Source organism: Glandiceps talaboti, chromosome 3, assembly GCF_964340395.1.
Source record: "Glandiceps talaboti chromosome 3, keGlaTala1.1, whole genome shotgun sequence".
In the NCBI taxonomy this organism is placed as follows: Eukaryota; Metazoa; Hemichordata; class Enteropneusta; family Spengelidae; genus Glandiceps; species Glandiceps talaboti.
In genome coordinates, this window is record NC_135551.1 from 20,311,607 (window position 1) to 20,334,531 (window position 22,925).

At 34.7% G+C, this 22,925-nt stretch overlaps 2 protein-coding genes across 2 annotated transcripts; one reads left to right on the forward strand and one right to left on the reverse strand.

Moving 5' to 3' along the window:
* Positions 1 to 139: 139 nt before the first annotated feature.
* LOC144432763 (spermatogenesis-associated serine-rich protein 1-like) lies at positions 140 to 12,484 on the forward strand. The gene is made up of 7 exons (XM_078121040.1): positions 140 to 337; positions 4,700 to 4,838; positions 5,528 to 5,631; positions 10,339 to 10,506; positions 10,995 to 11,121; positions 11,590 to 11,652; positions 12,020 to 12,484. Exons 1-7 carry the CDS (start codon positions 292 to 294, stop codon positions 12,165 to 12,167), a joined length of 795 nt encoding a protein of 264 aa, XP_077977166.1. The 5' UTR covers positions 140 to 291; the 3' UTR covers positions 12,168 to 12,484.
* A 917-nt stretch (positions 12,485 to 13,401) lies between these two features.
* On the reverse strand, positions 13,402 to 21,348 carry LOC144433185 (chromatin assembly factor 1 subunit B-like). The gene is made up of 13 exons (XM_078121494.1): positions 21,226 to 21,348; positions 20,565 to 20,697; positions 19,493 to 19,610; positions 18,532 to 18,635; positions 18,099 to 18,195; positions 17,790 to 17,877; positions 17,087 to 17,256; positions 16,794 to 16,909; positions 16,417 to 16,504; positions 15,898 to 16,023; positions 15,132 to 15,512; positions 14,512 to 14,579; positions 13,402 to 13,879 (listed from the first exon to the last, which is right to left on the reverse strand). The coding sequence occupies exons 1-13, from the start codon at positions 21,346 to 21,348 to the stop codon at positions 13,569 to 13,571; spliced, it is 1,923 nt and encodes a 640-aa protein (XP_077977620.1). The 3' UTR covers positions 13,402 to 13,568.
* Between the last annotated feature and the right edge of the window lie 1,577 nt (positions 21,349 to 22,925).

Genomic DNA, 22,925 nt, shown 5'->3' on the forward strand with positions numbered 1-22,925 from the left:
TATTCATAGAATATGTACCAAAATTTATATCAAAGAGTGAATGTGTGGCTAATGGTACATATACATTTCCTTTACATGCGTTTATTAAACATAGGAGTGACAAAGGACATGTTGCATAGCAACAAGGTGGAAGCTTTGACAAACCCACGTGACTAATCATTCACTCTGATTAGATTGCCTGTATTTGACCCTCAGACTGGTAATTTAATGTTGTTGAACGTCTTGTTGACAGATATGTAGTGAATTATATCCCATATCACTATAAAAGGTCGCCATTAGAAAATAATCAAAATGTCGGTTCAGGTAACAACAGAAATAGGAAAGCCTGGAAGGAGAGGTAAGAGAATTAGCCTTGTAAATACTTTGTTGACATTGATCATTGTGTCAATTTCTTCTTTGCCTTGTTTACATCTTGGTGATCACTGCGTTCATTTAACCACTGTTATCCTCAGGAAACCATAGACCCTCTATCAGAAGGGTCTGTGAGGAAACTGCTGAGTAAACAATTACACAACAGTAGCTCTGTTTTCTGCAATGGCCACTGCTGTTGGTGATGGGCCCCCGCCTCCACCCTAGGCCCTGTAATGCATGACTCTGAGGCTTTCGGCTAAAGTTCCGGGTTGTGTTGGGTACACCATTGAAGTATAACCCACTTCCATGGGTGCACCATGGATGTATTATACATCCATGGGTTACGGTGGCCCACAGGTGACAGACGAAAACTAAATTTGTGCTATAAATAATTGATTTTTGAGGGCAAAATATTTAATAAAAGGATAACACTTTTATTTCATACGACAAAACATTAATTTCTTGGGTCAATTTAGAAATATCAAAGCAAAAAACTACAATTTCTGTGACAAATAAATTCTTTTTACGGAGCAGAAAATTAATTTGCGAAACGAAAACTTTTATTCGTGTGGCCCACCTTTATTTTCGAGTGATAAAATGTAAATGTCAAGCCGGAATATGAATTTAAGTCCCTTACAATCTTATACTCTGACTGCAGAAACAACATTTGTCACCATACAACCTCCTTTTCTAATCGACGAGATTTACTTAACACAGGATGCAACATTAATGTTTGGGGACGAAACATTAATACGCGAGGACAAAACTTTATTTTTGCTTGACGGAAGTTGGACTGCATGACGGAAATTGATTATATATCCCACAATCCTCGGCACACTCTTGGCGGCTATTTCAACTTCGCGACCAGCACTATATCTGATCACGTCAAGTGGTAAACACATCAATTGTTTCCAGTGTATAATTTTTTCTCTGTCTGTCTGTCTGTCTGTCTGTCTGTCTGTCTGTCTGTCTGTCTGTCTGTCTGTCTGTCTGTCTGTCTGTCTCTATCTCTGTCTGTCTCTATCTCTGTCTGTCTGTCTGTATGTATGTATGTATGTATGTATGTCTGTCTCTTCTGTCTGTATGTCTGGCTGTGTGTGTGTATGTATGTATGTCTCCCCCTCTGTATGTATGTCTGTCTGCCTGTCTTTATCTCTGTCTGTCTGTCTGTCTGTCTCTTCTGACTGGCTGTATGCTGTTTCTACCCAAATCAAAATTGAAAGAAAAAACCCTGCTGGCCAAGTATTTCAAAGTGTAGGTTACAGCCCTATGTAAGACATTTTGTTGCATCTATTTGGGTAATGAAAGTTTAAATCTTATATTGTAATGTATGGACGCTGAAGTCGATTGTCACTTTTATTATAATGCAGTGTACCATATAGTTGTACGGAAGTGGGGGTGGGTTATAATTACACATATTAAAATGTGTCGCGGGTTATGAAAATTATGGGGGGGGGGGGCCTACGAAATTCTTTTGACCAAAATAGTTTCTTTCCCCCCCCCCTCCTCCCTGCCGTACATTCTAACCGTAGCCTTATGTGATGAATAGCCGTGACATTACCCAACCCAATGATTAAGAGGACGCTTTAAAGTTCCACAAAGATCTTGTAAACATTTGGCATTTGAGATGAGGGACATGCATGTGGGTATAATAAATCTGATGGCACGGGTTCCTGCAACATGACAATCGCGCAAACATAATAATCACCCCCGTTTTGTTTTAGAAGTCAAAATGCCGCGTGAATCCATAGCAATTAAAAAGTGTTTTTTCAATGTCCATAAATAAAAACAGTTATCAGTACATTGTAAATGACATTTCGTCCTATAAGTACCTTTTAAAGTTTTGGTTGTGTGTTAACGTGGGCAAAGTAGAAACGATCGCGATATGAATACATAAAAACAATGGGTGAATCTCAATTATAGATCTTGATGAAACTAACTTCCTTTTTTCCAAGGGATTTTGTTTACGGAATCTTTTGATTTCATTGCATGTAGGAGGCATCTCTGAAGTAATTCATGATATATTGAAGAATAAGCTTACTTGGCTAAACATCGAAAAATGTCGGTTTCAAAGTATTCATTTTAGCAATAAATAGAATCAAGAAAAGATGCTATAGTTTGCAGCGTGAACAGTGCCACCAGGCGACTAAACTGAGAAAATACACAATGGCGTCATTGATGTGTATTGTAACACAATTTTAACTTTTTAAGGACTGGTGCTTATATTAATTGTCTTTTCAAAAGTTGGAGTCCATTATCCCCATGGAAAGTGAAAATCTCATTTTTGACATCAATTTCTTATATTGGGAGCATACATCACAATACATCATGGCCTTTTGATAGTACATTTGTACATGTTTTGCGTGTGATTAAAGTTGGTGATTAGATCAAATTGTACTGAATGCTGGTGCTTCCCAAGGTTGCGTGTTGTCACCAACATTATTTTCAATTTATACTGATCACATGAGATGTAATTCTGCAATAAGTTGTCTGTTTAAATTTGCCGATGACATGGCACTTGTTGGTCTGTTACTCGATGAAGCTCTTCAGCTGAATATTTTAAAGAATTGGTGTAAAGACAGTTTTTTAGAAATGAATGTTTCAAAAACAAAATAATTAGTTGTAGCACATAAAGTAACTGACCAATTTACACCTGTATCAATGAATGGAGACTCTGTTGAAGTTGTCACTAGTTTCAAATACCTTGGGTCAATTCTTGATGGCAAGCTCTCCTTCGCCGAAAACACAGACTATATTGCGAAAAAAGCTCAACAGAGACTATATCTCCTTAGGAAATTAAAGTCATTCGATGTCAGAACGTGCTGCAATTAGTGTATAGATCTATTATTGAAAGTGTTTTGACTTTCAATATAATCTTTTGGTATGGTAATCTCACGGTTAAAAAAAAGAGTAAACTTTGTCGTATTGTAAATACAGCAGAGAAGATCATTGGCTGTCGTCAAACAACACTGGCATGTCATTATCATACGGCAGTTAACAGGAAAGCCCAGAAAGTAGTCAACGATTATATGCACCCCTTGCATAATTCTTTCACTATTAAAGCTCCCATCTGGTCACCGTCACAGAATGCCTCTTGCAAGGAAAAACCTTTTTAAAAAATCGTTCGTTCCAACAGCTGTGTCTATTTTAAACTCACTGTAAAGTCCTTTTAAACTCACTGTATGTATATGTATATGTATATGTATATATTGTACTTGTGTAAATTGTTTGTAAATTGTGTTTTGAGCCTAAAGACAAATTTCCGGATAATAAATTTATTGAATTGAATTGAATTGAATTGAATTGAATTGAACAGACAGACAGACAGACAGACAGACAGACAGACAGACAGACAGACAGACAGACAGACAGACAGGCAGGCAGAGAAAAAAAAATTATACACTGGAAACAATTGATGTGTTTACCACTTGACATGATCAGATATAGTGCTGGTCGCGAAGTTGAAATAGCCGCCAAGAGTGTGCCGAGGATTGTGGGATATATAATCAATTTCCGTCATGCAGTCCAACTTCCGTCAAGCAAAAAGAAAGTTTTGTCCTCGCGTATTAATGTTTCGTCCCCAAACATTAATGTTGCATCCTGTGTTAAGTAAATCTTGTCGATTAGAAAAGGAGGTTGTATGGTGACAAATGTTGTTTCTGCAGTCAGAGTATAAGATTGTAAGGGACTTAAATTCATATTCCGGCTTGACATTTACATTTTATCACTCGAAAATAAAGGTTGGGCCACACGAATAAAAGTTTTCGTTTCGCAATTAATTTTCTGCTCCGTAAAAAGAATTTATTTGTCACAGAAATTGTAGTTTTTTGCTTTGATATTTCTAAATTGACCCAAGAAATTAATGTTTTGTCGTATGAAATAAAAGTGTTATCCTTTTATTAAATATTTTGCCCTCAAAAATCAATTATTTATAGCACAAATTTAGTTTTCGTCTGTCACCTGTGGGCCGCCGTAATGGGTACACTCACCAAATTAGTACACTTTTTCCCCTACTCATGCATGCATACATACATACCATTGACAAAATTTGACTAAAAGAAACTTTCGTGATATATTTATAGGAGAAAATATATTTATTGGAAACATTACTTGAATTTTATGACTATTTTGTTTTTAAGTTGTAACTTGAAATTGAATAGCTGCGTAGCGTTCGTTGTGGCTTTGAGGGCCTTTTATTTCTGTTTTTTTTTCTGATGTTTAACATAGGAAACAAACAGTTGAACAACATAACAAAAAGACCCTAAAAAACCCCCAAAAACTCAAAACCACAACAAACGTTACAATTATTGGAGCTAAGTTGTAAATAATGTTGTTGTTTTTCTTATAGAGAGAGAAAGGCGACATTTTCCAGAATCAAGAGGTGAACAGAAATACAGACCAAGTGGAAGAGTTTACATTCCTCACGGACAAGGAGAACAACCAGACTGGAAACCACATGGCATCCATCTCAAACCACGATATACAGAGTATGTCAAATTAAATAAGTTTTGAAAAAAATCAAAGAAAATACAAGACGACACTTTTTTTATTCCTCTCATGATTTTGTTACATTAATGCCATTAAAGTGGCACAAAGCTGAGTTTATATGTGTATCTGAAAATAAGTTTACCTTCCATATACTATTCTAGTATAATGTTAATGTTGATGTATACCTTCTATGACATCACAATTTGTGTTCTGGCATTGCGAGAATTGTTGATTACATAGTAGGGAGTTCCTGTACATTTTGGGGTACATAATATAAATTCCATCATAGGACCATTTATAAGTTATATCTTTAATACCTGGTTTGAGTTCAGTTAATTGCAAGTGATGGCTAAGTATACATCAGTAAGTAGAATACTTTGAGTACCTTTTAAAACGCAAAAAAAAAAAACTACATCCCAAAAAGGTATAAACTCAGCTTGTGCCCCTTTAATAAAAGTCAATCATATGAAATATTCAGTTCACAATAGAGAAAGTGAAATTATGTCTGGGACTTTATTAGATTTGGGACTGTGTTTGTTTTCTTACATTTTTTTATTTATAACCCATGTATATTAGTCAAAGGTCAATGTGTCTTCTTTCTGTATGAATCAATTTCCAATGACTCCACTTACAGAAAATAAACAATTCATGTACGTAGTAATATCAAACCATTCGTTCCTCTGTATAGGTTCGGACCAGACTGGAAGTCCAGACTTCGATACATTCCGCCACCCAGAGATCCTAACGATGATCAACCTATAATTAAATTTCCAGGAATTAGATACTATCCTTGTAAGTATCCATGATTTCTGAAAAAAAAAAATTCACTTTTATTTGTTCTTTTAGTTGAGCACTATATGATAAAAGAGAAGCACAAGTGAATTTCAGTTTCATAAAAAAAGTGGCCATATGGATGAGAATTGGGGATATTTCTTTTTGGAATTTTAATTTATAAAAATAACTTTATTATATCATTTTTTCTTTTACTTTAAAAAACGATGTGAAATGTGAAGAAAAAAAAAAAGTAAGATATACCAAGTCCTTGTTTGTAAGTCATTAAATTGCAAAAAGATGCAAAAAGTGTCAAAAAAAAAACAAGTTTGCAATTGTACTTACAATAACAAACATTTTATAGATTTGTTTAAGATTTTGCAATTTATTGAGTTACAAAAAAGGACTTGGTATATGTTATTTGACATCGTTTTTTTCAAGTAGAAAAAGTTAGTATAGTTGTTTTATAAATTAAAATTCCAAAATAAATACCCAATTCTCATCCATATGGCCAATTAAAAAAAAATGTACGAATCACTTTGATTACTTCTCAGACATATAGGAACATAGTTTTCTTCAAGCTTCACACACTTATTTATTTCTAATTTAAAGAAAAAAACCCACAACCTTTCTTCAACCACACCTGTTCTGTTTACAAGTAAAGAAGTACTTGCATAGTGAATTTCTCAATACCATGCGGCTTTTCTCTTTGATACAATCGCGCAGAAACCAATAAGAAACTGGACATGCTACACTTTAAGATAGCAAGACTGAATGAGTACAGTTTCTTGCTACATTTTGTCTAAGTGAAATGAACTACACATGCCACCATACAGATATCAAATGAGCACCACAAAGGACATTTGAAGTGCCCTTCATCGAGTGTTTGATACTAAGAAAAACATTGGTGCCCAAATGTCTGCATGGAGTTGTAATACATTGAAATGGTTTATTTCATTTAGACTTAATGTATCAAAAATGCAATCTTGCTATTAAAGTGTGGCACATGCAGTTTCTTGTTGATTTCTGCATGGTTGTAACAAACAGAAAAGCTGCACAGTATTGTGAAATTCACTGTATGCATTGTTACATCATAGTATACGTAATCAATATGTATATATTACAACTTTCACTTTAAAAACTTCAAAAATTTACAAATCTTCTGAGGCACTGGATTTAGAAAATTGAAAATCAAAATTTCTTACTGTGTATATTAGATTTTCATGACATCAAACATGACAAAGAAACCTGAATACTCTTTCTTACTTGCCATTGCAATTTATTCAAAGAAATACTTTTTTGTTACTTTTTGTAATGCTTCATATATAACATGTATGTGCTGCATGCTATTTAAGCAAAAAAAAGTGAGAGAGAAATAATATATGTGATGGGACATACAGCTCAAGTAATGAAAACCAATCTTGCCAGCATGACATATATTATGTAGATTTAAAATCTCTTGTTGATGACTCCTGCTGTAATAACAATCTACACTGTCTTTGATTTGAGGTTTGAACTTAATAGTCTTAATAGTTGAGATTTCTTGATAATGCGTTACTAGAATCTCATCTATTCTATCGCTATTTTGCTATATAATATATATCAGACAGCAGCAACAACAGCACTGTGTGGAGTGGTAAGTGATCACTGCAGTTTTAAACACCCTATGTGTTAGTTAGTACGCACTATCAAACCACTAAAACCTGTCCACCAGCACTGTGCACTGCACTGTCAATAAATGTCCAGTTCTTGGTACACTCCCATCCCAGTACTTCCTTGTACACTGATCCTTTTTAAGTGTAACGGTTACATTTTACTAAAAAAAACCCAGAATATTAGAACTTTTAGCTGTATATCTATATTTTCAAGGTACATCGTCAGAGAGAAATATGAGTGACATAGGGAGTCTTGTTATTGTGAATTTGAGTTCGAAATGGATAACATAGGGAGTTGTTACCATGGCTTTCAGATAGTAACAAAAACTTCATGGTATAAGGTTTCTCTAACTGAATAATAAAGATCTGGAAATGTACACTGAAAGTTTTGTCATAAGAATGGGAATGAAAGTGCCCACAACATATTTTTAGAATATGGAAAATGATGTTATTATTCCCTGAGCAAGCCAACTTTCTTAGCAACTCATGGTATTTGCTTTATAATGAGTATAGTTACAGGCTAATTATTTTGCATTTGACATTTTTCGGTTTCTAAGTCTCCATTTAAATTTCCTTTGTGATAATAAGACATGTCTTAAAAACTAAGCTACAAGTAAATGTAGTCCGTTTTTTTAGACAAAAAATACTTAAATGAGACGACATCAAGCAAAGAGAAATACAAACACATCTATAAGATAAAAATATGAACTTTAAGATATATTTTTAGACTATAAGTTTTAGTCTGAATTTGACATATCAGTATAAGAAAGAATGTGGTTGATAACAATGTACAATTTCCAACATTTTTCTTGATCGCCCTTTTGTTTGAGTTTTGTCTTGTCCGCACAATCAGAATATAACCTAACCTAAATATTTTCCCTTTCATTTGATCTTCACCAGTTAACATGTAATGCATAACCCCAAGATCAGTGTGCTCTCTAATGATATCCAAATGTTATTGTTGTGAGTCAAAATGAGAAAAACCTGGCATTTCTTGCGAGTCACTACAAATTTTGGTGCGTCACTAGAAATTGTATGTGTCAGTGGCATGTCAAATTGGCTTAGAGGGCACACTGCCCAAGATGCACGTATCATAAACAATCCAAGACCTACTTGTACCTTGTACCGTACCACCTGTCCAAATAACCATTAAAACAGCACGGAAGAGTTGAAACCAGAGTTATTAACAATGACTGAATTAATATATCTGGTTATAATCTTTGGTGTACAAAAACAAATTGTGCTCCACTAATCTTGTATTACAATGGAAGGCTTTCTGTAAACATCAAAACCAATATGTCATCTAATCAAAAGGTGTTGATATAATTACACTCATACAATTAGGATGGCAGCAGTTATAGCATAATTAGTGTCTTTGTACTTATCACTATTTATGTAATGGCGCATTTATTTCAAAAATTGAGTTCAATTTTGGAAAGTGATAATACTGATACGGGCAAAGTTCCTCAAGCAACTACCGTATCAAAATTCTATTGCTGTATAACTCAGTATTGTAAACACATTGATAATTTTCAAAATAATTACTAGTGCATTTTATACAACATTTCATTTTAATTTTTAGTCAGTGTTACTGTGTATATCTCAACTTGTTTACATTAAGCTTTCCGTGATAACTCAATGTAGTACTGAACTGTGATCATTAATGAAACAAGTATGAATAATTTGTATGTTGTAACTAATAAACTCCATGGTCCATCTTTTGTTGTCAAGGTATTAACTATACTTTTCATTTCATACAACACCAAAAAAGGTGTAAAACAGTGTATATTGTGGAATTTTACAAATTAATAGTGTTATTGTTCATTTCATATGTATATGTACGGTAGTAAATGTATAACATAATATGATATATGTAAAAAAAATTCTTTTTTTCTTTTTGGATCACGTTTGTTGATGTGAAGGACATATAAAGAATTAAAAAGATCAAAATTGTTGAAATTGTTTACTTAGAATCTATGCACTACTATAGTGCTGGTGCATACAAGATTTTTCACTTTCACATCATTGTGAAAATTTCAAACTTTTCAACCCATTTTTCACATCCTCTCCTGGTCTGCAAAAGTGACACATTATACATGTGTATTATTATGTATTTAGCAGCAAACAGAGCATTGTGATTATATTTCCTCTTTCCTTCCAACTGTAGTGGATTGTTTTACTGTAGGCAGCTTAGATGAAGGGAGAATATGATGAAGTGTCGTTGGTCATATAACTTGTATATGGTATCCATAGGGTTACAGCTATACACTTAATGCAACTGGATTTTTCTCTCGAAAAAACTGTTTTGTTAGATATACATATAGTGACTTACTCATAATATTTGGTTCACCTAGAACAGTATTGAATCACCTGTGGTTAGATGTACTGTACACATTAGGGTACAGAAAATCTAGTCATATTTAATTTTAAGTCCAACCCTAAAATCTGTGCCCAAAAGCGATCGCAATTTGAACCTGTTACTGTACTACTTCTGGATAAGATAGATTTCTTGATTAACATGTACAATGTCTAATTATTAGTATTATAACAATTTTTGATAAATATTTTATTGGTTATCTGATCAAAAACAGAACACTCTATTTACAGCTAGTGTAGCTTTAATAGTACCAGATGTACATATATTTACACTTGGTCATCTGAAGTGAAGTTGAACAAAATTATCAAAAATATAGTAATGTGTGTTTTGTAGTACATGTACACCATATTCCAGATACCCACTTTGCAGTCTGACTGTCACTTTTAAAAGTACTGCTGCCACAAGAGGGTATGAAGATAAATGGGGGTTAGAATCATGTGGCAGGTCATGTTCTGGTCAACACTGGGAAATGATCAACTATCATGGCCCTCACTTCTGGTCTAAAAACTTAATCCTGTTTTTCCCCAACTTGTAGTTTTTTATGTGCAAACAAATACTCCCCTCGTAGAGAGGATTAAAGGTACCTCCCAACAGCACTCCTAGTGGCCAACATATAAAAATCTTTTGTTTTTGTAATAACTGAACACTCGTCAGCAGATGAAGTAACTTTCTATATGTTTGATGTCTTCTCCCTAGATAACACAAAGCAGAGCAACACAGAGTGGTCATTCTATCCCGATGGTTATCACGCTGGGAGAAGATGTTTATTTGAAGTACAAGATATAAAACCTAAAATTCATATGTCATCTACCGAGTCCAGTAATGAAGTAACACATAGTATGCTGTATGGCAAGAAGAGACCATGTAAGTGAAATACTAGGTTATTTTACCAAGTTAGTGTGCTCAGAATCAAAAGTAAGTTTTCTCACCAGGATTTTGTCAGCGTACGACTTCCTGGTGCAGGACTATGAAGTGTAGACTTCCTGCATGTGTAGGTTCTGATACCCATATCGGAACAGGATTAGTATGTACTTGTATGTATGTGGAACTTGTCACATAAATCACCCAGTGATGGCTAGCAGTAGTATTGTAACTGCTAAGTAGGCTGTATGGGTATTAGTATCCAACCACCTGTTGAATGCTTTAAGGACTTCAAATAACTAAAATGCGAAAAAGAAAGAAATCCCCCCCCCCCCCATATCTGGTGGTACTAAGCAAAAAGGCCTTAAACTTCATTTTTTTTCATTTCAAAATAGCTTAAATAAGCGGGAAGAATTCATTAAAAAAATAATTTGAACACGTCATGTCATTGATGGTAACTGATGCATGAACCACTTCGTCTTTCCATGTAGGCCATTCAGTATGGGAAACCCGTGGTGGTATGGAGTGGGTCTCACCGGGTGATAAAAGTTATCAAATTTCTGAATATTCACCGAACTTTCATCATGATGGATCAACTCGACCTGTTGTCAACTTTGGGTAAGTTTACAATGTGTATAAATCACTGTTAGTTAATATTTATAAAGTTACACAGAGTTGGACTTGACTTACAGCCAACTACATGTGTGTTGGTACATGGCTATCACACTGATTGCAAAAAATATTACATTATTAATTTGTTCACTTCAAATTTGTTTCTTTCTGAATGGGTAAAATCCCTGGGCAAGATTTGAATCATGATTGTACTGCCCCAGTAAACCATGTTAAATAAGTGGGGACCTGGTAGGATAGGGGTGTCTATGTGAAGGATCAAATCCTTTTTTCAATTTTGGCCAATTTAGTTGGGGGGGGGGGGGGTTCTGAGGCCTAAGTACATGAATTTAGTTTTGATCCATGCCTATATTGAAATATTGATCTCACCCCTAAGTGGTTCATTACTAATTTACATGTTATTTACATAAATGAGAACTTTGTCTTATTTATACAACACTTGTTTGTTATTTACAGAGGAGAGCTTCAACCTAAGAAACCAGACACATTTGTACCCTTACAGCAACTTCCACCTCTAAGGTATGTATGTCACATATCATTCCTAAGGCCTGAAGAATAAAATTGTTTGATTCCAGTTACCCGACCACCACCTAGTTTTTCACTGCCAACCCTAAACTTTTTTTTTCATATTCGAGCAAAATTTTTTAAAAAATTGCGAAAATTGTGAAGTCTCGTGAGAAATAGTGAATGCAGAAACTGACATCAAATTAAAAAGACAGTATAAAACTGTTCTTGCAATCTATAATGGCTGTACATATGATAAGTAACCAATAACACAGAGACCACATGGAAAACAACAGAAACCATAACTACCTGAACTAGACACTAGTGATAGAACTACATTCATTTCTGATATACTAAATGTTTCATATTTATCTATTTACAGTGAGCCATATTTTATGAAAGAAAGGAAACGACAACATTGCGAAGAAGTGTGTTTGGTTCAAAGTTTAGAAAATTACCGTGCTTCGTCACCCCTCCTACCACCACCATTACCGGACGATAGAAAACCTATACCTGCATCTTTCTACTGAGTAAATTGCTTAGAAAGACAAAAAAATTGGATAAATTGAATCATGCACGCTACAAATTGTGTAAAGTCTTAGCTAGATAATAGATATCAAGAATTTATAATTATGCATGGGTGTGCCATAATGAAGGACATTACAGTAATTTACAAATCAATGATTCTTTTACAACTGTGTATGTGTATATGGAGAAATATTTTATTACTTCACTTAAGAAACTCATAATTTTTAAAGAGACAATAGAGATATTACATGACATTTTGTGTATTTGGTTTCTGTATTTGTATATAAATATGGTTTTTGAAAAATAATAATGTGAATAAAATTTGTGCATTTTATAAAATGAAACTTACTGACTGAATTTTTTTTCATGATGGGGGGGGGGGGGGGGGCATGAATTGATTAGAAATGTCCACCAGAAATGTTTGGGCATGTGATTTTGAAGAATCAATTTGTGAAGGTTATAAAATAGACCATTACCCATCACTGCATAAACATGGACTTGTCTCAGATACGGTAACTAGAAACTTGGATATTGAAAATATCGTTTCGGCCGTGATTCCGAGGCAAATTCGATGAAAATGAAATGAAACTTTTTCAGAATTACCAATTACCTGAGTTACAGACATACAAACTTTTGTTGGTCACAAATTTACCCAGGGTTCAAAGTTTATATGAGCAAGGAATGGAATTGAAGGACTTTATCTGATATCCAGAAAGACAGAAAAATAGATGTAGCAAACAAAAGTTTATCACATCTGTACATTGAGGGCGCCCATCCCAGCTAGGTGCACATCATCATAATTACCTATGGAAAGCCAATGCATTGCGTGAATACACATTAAGTTGGCATGTTTTGTCTGTAGTTTCATGGGCATGTGTTTTCTTTAAATATAGAGTGTATTTTTCAGAGGCCGAATAAAGAGATTATATTTCAATAAAAATGACTTATGTTACATGTATAACCAGAGAACCCATTCATGTCATATATGGTCAAACTTTATTTGAATTTTTCAGTAAATTTAGCTTTCATAGGACATATCTGTAAATTGTCAAACTTCCTACATGTTTACCTTAACTACAATTAATTTTGTTTTGGTTTCTGATTATTGCAGTAACGTACATTCATACATGATAAAATCATCTTTCTGACATCAATGAAAATATCAAAGTCTTAACTACAAGTACGTAGCTAAAAACTGTATGCACTTTCAGTATCACAGTCCTTTCTACATATCCATAGGCAACATTTACTCATACATCCACTACTTTTGCCCCATCCTACACTACGGAACCCAGTATAAAAAGCATAGAAAAATGTACAAATATACTTAATTATGCAGTTACCTAGGCACGTTTACAAATATAGTATAATAGTGACAATATTCACTAAGCTAAGTGGTCTGTTCATGGAGATAAAGTGATAACTTGTACTCGTCTAGGTGGTTTATCACTGTCATCTTTAGTTGGTGTATTTTCTGTCTGTTGTTTGTTTGTTTTTGTGTCTGGGGACTGCAGTAGTGTAGTTTCTACCCTCCTGGCTTTTCTGTCCGGTGTTGTTTTTGGGTCTTCTGTTTGAGCAATGCTGTCGTCTTTGACAGGGATTGGTGCAATTCGTCTGACTGGTTTGACAGTAGTAGTAGTAGATTCAGGGGTGGCTGGTTTGCTTTGCTGTGATGTAGGTACAATCCCTGACTTGGTTTGACTTCCACTGGACTCTGTTGATGAAAAAGTAACAAATTAATTAACAAAAATATTACTACTACGTCTATAGCCATTTGTAGATCCTGTTATGTCCAAAAAAAGGTAACAAGTAGTGTACAGTAGTGCATACAATAAATGCAACTGTACACTGATCCTTCCCTAGTTTGTACTTACTGTACTTAGTTACCTAGTAGTAAGTGGTAGTGCCTAAAATAAGAGTAACTCTAGATACACAGTCCCTTTCCTACAGCTTGTACTCCATAGGTTAACAACTAGTGTGTGGTAGTAAACTAAGTGCAACTCTACAAGTCCCTCCTGTAGTTTGTATTTAATGATATGATGATGACGATGATGACATTCAGAATTGTCTGTGTTATGTATTTCTTCTCATCAGATGTACAGACATTACAGATTAGAAGAACAGATTTATATTGTCTTTTTAAGTTGATGTCACTTTTTGCATCCACTATTTGTGGCGAGACTTCACAATTTCTTGAGATTTTATTATTTTTTTCTCAAAAATGTAAAAAAAAAAAGTTCAGGGTAGGCAGTGAAAAATGAGGTGGAGTCAGGTAACCGGAACCAGTTATTTTTAAGAGGGCTAACATTGAGGTTCACACCATGACTGAATGATAGATGGACTTACCTGGTACAGTTTTCTGATTGTTGTCACCTGAACTCAACGTTGTCAAGGTAACCCGTCTTGGCTGCGATCTATAATGATGAAACAAAGAAATATAATTGCAGTGTTTTTGATAAGATTGCCAAACACAGGTTATTGTAAATATTCTATGAACACATCACAGCGATGACATCATTCAGGGGGAATGCCATTAGAGGAAATGAAGTCATTTTCATAAACCATGTGTTCTGGAGAGTCATTTCATGATTTTTAATATCACCTACAATAACTTACGATTTCAGAGAAACATCAGGTTGATCTTGTGCCTTGATAGAGTATCTTTGCTATGGACCATTTGAATCATGGGAGTCAGCAGAAATAATTACTCATGGTTGAATAATGAATATTCATGACTCCTAAGTGCTTATTCTCTTCAGTGTAAAACATCTCTCAATGCCAGAGACTAAATCCCGGGTTCTTACATTAGTAATATCTTATCAGTGGAGATATTAGGATTACATAGGATCATTCTATTGTTCTGGACAAACTTTTTCGGTAGCTTTGTCAGACAACTGTTTTTCACAACTAGAATGGATTGGGCTTCTAGCTGAGAAATGTACATAAGCAGGCACTGAAACACTTACCCATTCTTACTAGTGTCTCCACCAGAACTTGCTTTACTTCCACTTCCACCAAGGCTTATCAGATTCACCCTTCTTGGTCCTTTTTGATTGGTTGATGGGCCTTGTTCTTTGCTATCATTGGGCGATGCTTGACCAACCACATTCACCTTTGCAGTCTGATTGGCTGTCTCAGCCTCCACCTGTTCTCCTTTGGGAGTCTTCTCCTTCTGATTGGTTGATGAGACTTTCTGACTGGTCGTTCCTGGTTTATCTGTGTTCTCATTGGTCAGAGTCTGTTTGAACTGATACTTGGAGGGTGTGCCTAATTCACCAGGTTCAAAGGTCACAATAGAGCAGTAGCCATCTGTAGATGAAACTATCAGTACGCGACCATCAGGTGACCTGAGAGAAGAGAGAGGAAAAGAGAACAATCTTTAGCATCAAGAGGTAATTAGGTACAATCTACAATTTATCAAATTATTACATAAAAGTAGTTCATCTGCAGTTTTTAATTACCAGACTGGTACATTGTATTCATGTACAAGAAGACATTTTCGTCACTACTTATGTTTACTAATTACCAGACTGGTACATTGTGTTCATGTACAAGAAGGCATATTTTAGTCACTACTTTTTTTTTGCAAATTTGTTGTCCAACAAAACAAGTGAAAGTCATTAACCAAAAGTGTCACATTTACAGTATCTCTTATGTCAAGTTTGCAAACTCAAGATTTCAATATTTGAACATATAAAAAGACTTCATGAATAGAAGTATGCGTAAACTCACCAAGACATATCACTCAGTTGATGGTAATGAATGTTGGAGACATAAGCAAATGGAAAACTTTGCTGTGTGTCATAGAACAATAGAGAGTCTTCAGTTGCCACGGCAAACACTATACGATATGGCAAACTGGAAATAAAAAAAAAACATAAGATGGTTTTTGAAAAAAATTACAATTGTATTTAAATATTTTGACAAACTTTTGCACAATAAAGGATGTACTGGAAACTGCACATACATGCACAGACGGATCTCATGAGCAAAAAAAAGGAAAACCCTTGAAATTTTCATAAACTTGGACCCACATCAGGTATAAATCTATAGTCTCAAAAATATGCTATTTTCAGTTGATTCTGTAACAAAGATTATCGCAGTGTTCAATACCTAGGCCCCTTAAATTCATACAAATGTGCAAAAAACCCATAGGGATATAATATCTATTTGTTTTTGTTTCAAAAACTGAAAGAACATCTACTTGTGGACGCATCTCCTGATAACAATTATTCATACAGACTATCTTACCTGAATAAAGAATCAAACTTCTCTCTTTCTTCAGGCTTCTTCTCTTGTTCTTTGCTATCTTCACTTGATCCCACGGCCTCCATCGGCTCTGTATATCAATTTTAAAATCCAGTGGTTCAGGTGATTAAATGTAGACAATCTTAGTAAGATTGTTGTCATGCAAGAAGACATTCTGTTTCAGGCTAACTGATTTCTATTGTAGATTCAACCATGTTCCAAAGCTCTCCATCAAAAATTAAAGTCAGAAATTATCAATAGTAAAAGTTCAAAATTTTGTCAGTTTTCCCTCTACTCTGTTACTCTGAGATTAACCTTAGCACAAGATTTGTTGTGGTGATAAATGATACAATGTACATGTCTAATAATTCTAAAATTACCTTCTTTTTCTTCAGACTCTTTGGTTTTCTTCTGTGTTTTCCTGAGTTCAAAGAAAACAGGACAACATCTGACAGCAATGGTAGTCTTGTCTGGAGTTGGTAAATGTGTTACGGGTCTGAATTACAATATTGAAATCATTTGTCATTAGTTTTGGAAACACTTGGTTATAGTTATTAAAGTGATAACAAACTCAAAATTTACACAAATGATGTTTGTGTTGTGGTAAAGCTTGTGCCCTGCCTTCTGTAACTTATCTAGGAATGATTCATCTGTATGGTTAGAATGTACCTACTTTGCTAGGTTAGATCTGGTAAATACATAGGTAGTATTCATGGTGTGGTCATCAACTTCAATGCATCCAGATGGAACAATCAACAGCTCACCATCCGGAGTGAATGTCAGACGCCGGAAAAATGATCTCATGGAGTCATCATGAAACATACGACACTGTTTTGTCTGACTCTGTAACATAAACAAAGAAATGATTACAACATGAGCTCAAGAGAGTCAACAGTACAGGAATGTTTTAGGATACAATGTGAAATTTTTATTCTGCCAGCCGAAGCGTTATGGTATATGGAACTTAGTCAAAATTACAACCTTATAGACATTATAACTTACAAAGTCACAATTAACCTAGAACACAACTTTCAAAAAACTATAACTTACTGAGGCCCTTCTTACCTAAATTCAAAACAAGAACTTTTAGAAATTGCAACTTTTTTAATACAATGGTACACCTTACCAGAATAACAACTTACAAAATCTTGACTTCCCAGGTTTGACTTACCTAAATCAAACTTATCTAAACTGTCTTGCCGAGGTGACTTCCTGAAATCACAACTTACCAATGTGCAACTTACCTGAATCATTATTTACCAAAAGGACTTACCAAGACATGCCACATTGAATTCCCAACCTAACTCACCGAAACCACAACTTACAAGTTTACAAAAGCACACTTTGTGAATGTCAACAGTACATTAAAATCTCACCTCTCCTTCACTATTAGTAGATGATGTAGATAGTTTACTGATGTTGTGTAGTACACGTTTACTTTGAGCACTGTATACTCGACAAGTTCTGAAAATAAACAAAATGATGTCACAATTAAAAGAACAATAATACGACAATCCCATGATACCCGAGTAACAGTGTGGTGTACTAAGGATATTTGCATGAGTAAAAGTGTGGCACACTCAGGGTATTCGCCTGAGTAAAAGTGTGGTGTACTATTTGCATGAGTAGTTGAACAGTTACAACTGTAGAAGGCTCACTGTAATACTGTACATAGAAGTACGTACCTGTCACAACTAAGAGTAGCATAGTATTGGCCAAGTGGATCCCAGCTAACACCTTGAATAAAACTTTTATGTTCTTTCAGAATAGCTGTATTCTGACCTGTAACAATATAACACACAGATTGGTTAAATACACCATATTCTGGTTATCAGAAAAACAAAGGATTGTATACTTTGGCCACTAGGAGTGCTGTTTAGAAGCAGTCATTGGACCAGAAATGAGGGCCATGATAGTTGTGTACTACAGCCTCCTTTGTTTCACAACAAAACTTGGTTGAGTTCGTAACCAGTCAAAAATTAATTTTTTTTTCAAATCACTTCTTTTGAAAATGACTACAAGGTACGTGGGGGATAAGATAGGTCGGTAGCATTGAACCTCAAGACACAAATCCATTTCAAAGGTCATTCATGTGTGTAAGATGGAATTTCATCCTACCTTTGGTGACGTCCCATATTATGGCACTATTATCCACAGAACCTGATATGAGGAACTTTCCATCTGTAGACCAGGATATATCGTACACATCCTCCAAATGACCTCTAAAACACAAAATCAAAGAATTTAGGAACGAATTTAAATGCAAGTATTCTGTCTGTAGTTGGGGAAGGAGAAGGGGTAGAGCACCCTTTGATACAACCAGGAAAACGTGGCAAACAAGTCACATTCGATGACATGTCATCAAATGAGAGGGTGAATCATTTCTTCATGACATCGTGTACTTCACTCTAAAAGATGACGGTCATCCTTCCAGTCAGTAACTGTAAAATTGATCAGCACTTTGTAATATAGGGAATTTCACAACACCTTGCAGCTTTTCTGTTTGATACAACCATGCAGAAACCAACAGGAAACTGCACATGCCACACTTCAATAGCCAGATAACATTTTTTGCTACATTTAGTCGAAATGAAATAAACCATCTAAATGCATTGCAACTCCATTTAGACATTCAGGCACCAATGTTTTTTTTAGTATCAAACACCCAATGAAGGGCACATAAAATGTCCTTTGCGGTGTTCATTTGATGTCTGTATGGTGGCATGTGTAGTTCATTTCACTTAGACAAAATGTAGCAAGAAACTGTACTCATTCAATATTGCTATCTTAAAGTGTAGCATGTCTGAGTTTCTTATTGGTTTCTGTGTGGTTCAATCAAACAGAAATGTTGAAAGGTGTTATGAAATTAGCTGTACCTCTCATGCCAGAAGATTGTGCTCTATAACATACTAGTATGTCAAGGACAAATTTAGACATATACAAGTATCAATTTAAATTACGGTTAACGTAACCAGAACTGTATATATTTTGATTTTGAACGGTCTTATCACAAACAAATGCACTACATACAGTAATATCAAAGTGAAAGTCTAATATTTCCTATAATTGTGAAACTCACCTTAACATTTTCCAAGCTGTCCAGAATTCCTTGTTCTCCTCTTCTCCCTCTCTGAAAGCAGGGTTGATGTCTCTCTGTGATTGCTGATCATTTAACTTCCATAGGTAAATCACTCCCTCTATAAATACATAAATATTACAATGAAATGAAAACTGTCTCTCTGTGATTGCTGGTCTTTTAATTTCCACAAATAAATCACTCAGATGTACATATTCTTGTCAACTTCTCTTTCTCAGTTTTAGTCTGTTTTATTTCATAACTCCAGTTTGTTGTTGTTGTTCAGTGTTTCTGATTTTAATGTTTGTGTAAGTGTATGTTTTAATGTAAATATTGTATATTTTCCTGAGTTGGCTTCTCACCACCGCCTCAAGGAAAGGAAGTACACATCAGGATAAATTCACAGTTGGCACGTTAGCTCACTCACTGGTTAGAGCACTCTGACTAGCATTTAGGGGACGTGAGTTCAATTCTACTACTCTTCTTTCCTCATTTATAACAAATTTATATTATGTTATGGTGAGTTTCTTTCATCTACAAATGTATAGCAAACCCAAATATTTTCCCTCGCCTAAAGGTATTCACAAGCCACATGTATTTCAGGTGTTCCAGACACCTACATGTAACAATATAACCCTAATACATGTGTTGTGTTCACAGCAAAGCTACAAATCAATCATGTATACATGACATAGTTAAAAACTTACAGAACTTTATCAAAATAGCTTGAACAAACCACTTGTTTGGAGGACAGTTTCAGAACTTTCATTTAGTACATGTACTGTTACAACTGTTCTATATGAGTGAGGAATGTTTCTTGAAAGAATTGCAAAGTTTTTAACACCACATATAATACAAAAAAAAATGTCTTATTCCTTCATTTTAGGACTAAACTTTATGTGCGATAAAAAGTTTTCTGGCAAAGTTACGGAAAAAGTTGGTCTTGAAAAAAAAGAATAATCCCATGTAATCTATATGGTAAGATAACAGTAATGTGAGATCCTGGGATTGAATTGAAATCATGTCCCTTTAATACTACCGGTAATCCACTTTGAAAAAATAAATGCTGGCTTACCGTCTCCTCCCGATGCTAGTATTTCTCCATTTGGTGAAAATCTGACAACATTGACAGCTTTGGTGTGCCTAGTGAGATTTGCTACAAAGTCAGCCACACCTTTCCCATCATTTTCAACTTTCACTTTCCACAGCTGTAATAAAATATGATATGATATGCTAAACCTTTCATAGGAACAGATCCCTCTAGTGGTGAAGTACTGTACATGTTGATGGGTAAATCAAGTTGGGATAATTCAGGTACATTGTAGGTGATACATGAGTGATGTACTACATGTAACTCGTGCTTCCTCCATTGTTCAACATTTTCCCATTCGGCCTTGATCAGCAATATTTCATGGCGAGGAATCTTTCATGAACATGTATTGTGTCAGTGATAGAACCTGTGGTTTCATATTATATTTACAGAAATATGACATGCAATGGAAAGTTAACTGTGTAGTAACTTGTTCAACCAATCAGCTTCTACACACTGTATCCATGCAAAATACTGAAATTGAATTACTGAGTTCACAGGCCACGTAGGTAGAATGTTTGTATGGTTAACTGCAGTGCCAAGCCTGCCATGGAAGGCTATATGATAAGAAGCCTTATCATAGAATGATTCTGTGTGTGTAAAGACTGTTACAGCGAATTCAAGATAAACACGACAGAAAACCTACCCTGATATCAGTGTCTGCACCAGCTGTTGCTATGCGATACATGCCATCTTTAGTACACTGGAAGTCTACACTGTAAACAGGTTCTCTGCCATGCCATGATATCTCTGGTGTGACGGTTTTCATTTTCTGTATAAAAATGTAACTTACATGTACTTAAATCATCAAAAAATGACTACCAATGTAACCATTTAAAAATACCTTTTTTTCACTCTGCATTTTTCATGATAGTATCATGTAACATGTATATATATATATATATATATATATATATATATATATATATATATATATATATATATATATATATATATATATATATATATATATAATTCAGTGTAAGAGGTAAGTAATAAACTGAAGGAAAAGCGCTCAATACTGAGAAGTAGAGCTGTATTACACAAAATACACAAGTTATGGTACGGAGCCGTTACTCAGAGTTTCACGCTTGAATGCGATCTTCGGACGACTAAATACACACACATATATATGTATATACACACACACACATCACTCATTCATGTGCGAATATGTGTATGCAGATATATTGCTCAATAATTCAAGACACCAAAGTTTTCACATCGACAGTCACAGGGAAAAAGCTATCACATCAAGGATGATGTCAATTTTTAAGTCATGTAATGTGATATATGCCATAACCTGCCGTACCTGCAACATACAATACATCGGTCAAACTACTCAACATTTCCACAAACGAATCAATGGACACCGCTCAAACATAAGAACTAATAGAATAGACAGAAGCCCTTTAATGTTGTACCTCATTTCTGGATGCCAGGACACACTATATCCGACAACGCATTTACAGCTACAATCATTTGCCATATACCAAAACCAGACATTGATATAATGAAACAAACGGAAAGCATCCCGGACTTAATGATTACGAACCAACATGAATTCCAGACTAGTCTATACCAGTATTATACAATTGCACTGCACTCTCTTTTAGTCACGTGTTTATCAAGTTCTAACATACATGCGCAGTTACTCTAGGTTTGTCATGTAGTTATAGTAACAACTGAGCCTGATGAAGGTGTACAAGTCACATTGAAACGTTGCTCATCGCTTCACATCTTGGGATTGGAAGTAAGGCCGACTTTTGAACTGTTTCATCTCTTCTAGTCATTATTTTGGTATATATACATACATACATACATACATACATACATACATATATACATACATACATACATAAGTACATACATACATACATACATACATATATACATACATACATACATACATACATACATATATACATACATACATACATAAGTACATACATACATACATACATATATACATACATACATACATAAGTACATACATACATATACACATACATACATATATATATACTGGATATAAATAGATGATGTACAATGGGTTGGGCTGAATAACTTGTATTTTGAAGCTAATGAGTGAAGACAGACAAACCTTGATCAGTTTTGAAATTGAGGAATAAAAACTAAAAATAACTTGACCTTGAAATTCTGTAATATGTAGATTTATGCTGATAATACAATTCCAAAACTTTTTTCAGATTTTGATCGATAGATGTAATGTAATGATGTGATGAGATGTAACATCAGTTATCCAGTACTGGTTTGTCACTAGCAGTGAAGCTCGCATACAGGGAAAGAGAGACAGAGAGCACGGGACCGGGGTATAGTGTATAC

Coding starts and splice junctions, on each gene's coding strand:
- LOC144432763 (XM_078121040.1), top strand. CDS start 292: ATGTCGGTTCAGGTAACAACAGAAATAGGAAAGCCTGGAAGGAGAG. Junction 11,122..11,589: donor CGACCTGTTGTCAACTTTGG/GTAAGTTTACAA, acceptor TGTTATTTACAG/AGGAGAGCTTCAACCTAAGA. Junction 11,653..12,019: donor CAGCAACTTCCACCTCTAAG/GTATGTATGTCA, acceptor ATCTATTTACAG/TGAGCCATATTTTATGAAAG.
- LOC144433185 (XM_078121494.1), bottom strand. CDS start 21,348: ATGAAAACCGTCACACCAGAGATATCATGGCATGGCAGAGAACCTGTT. Junction 18,636..19,492: donor ACAGCTTGGAAAATGTTAAG/GTGAGTTTCACA, acceptor TTTGTGTTTTAG/AGGTCATTTGGAGGATGTGT. Junction 16,505..16,793: donor AGAGTCTGAAGAAAAAGAAG/GTAATTTTAGAA, acceptor ATTGATATACAG/AGCCGATGGAGGCCGTGGGA.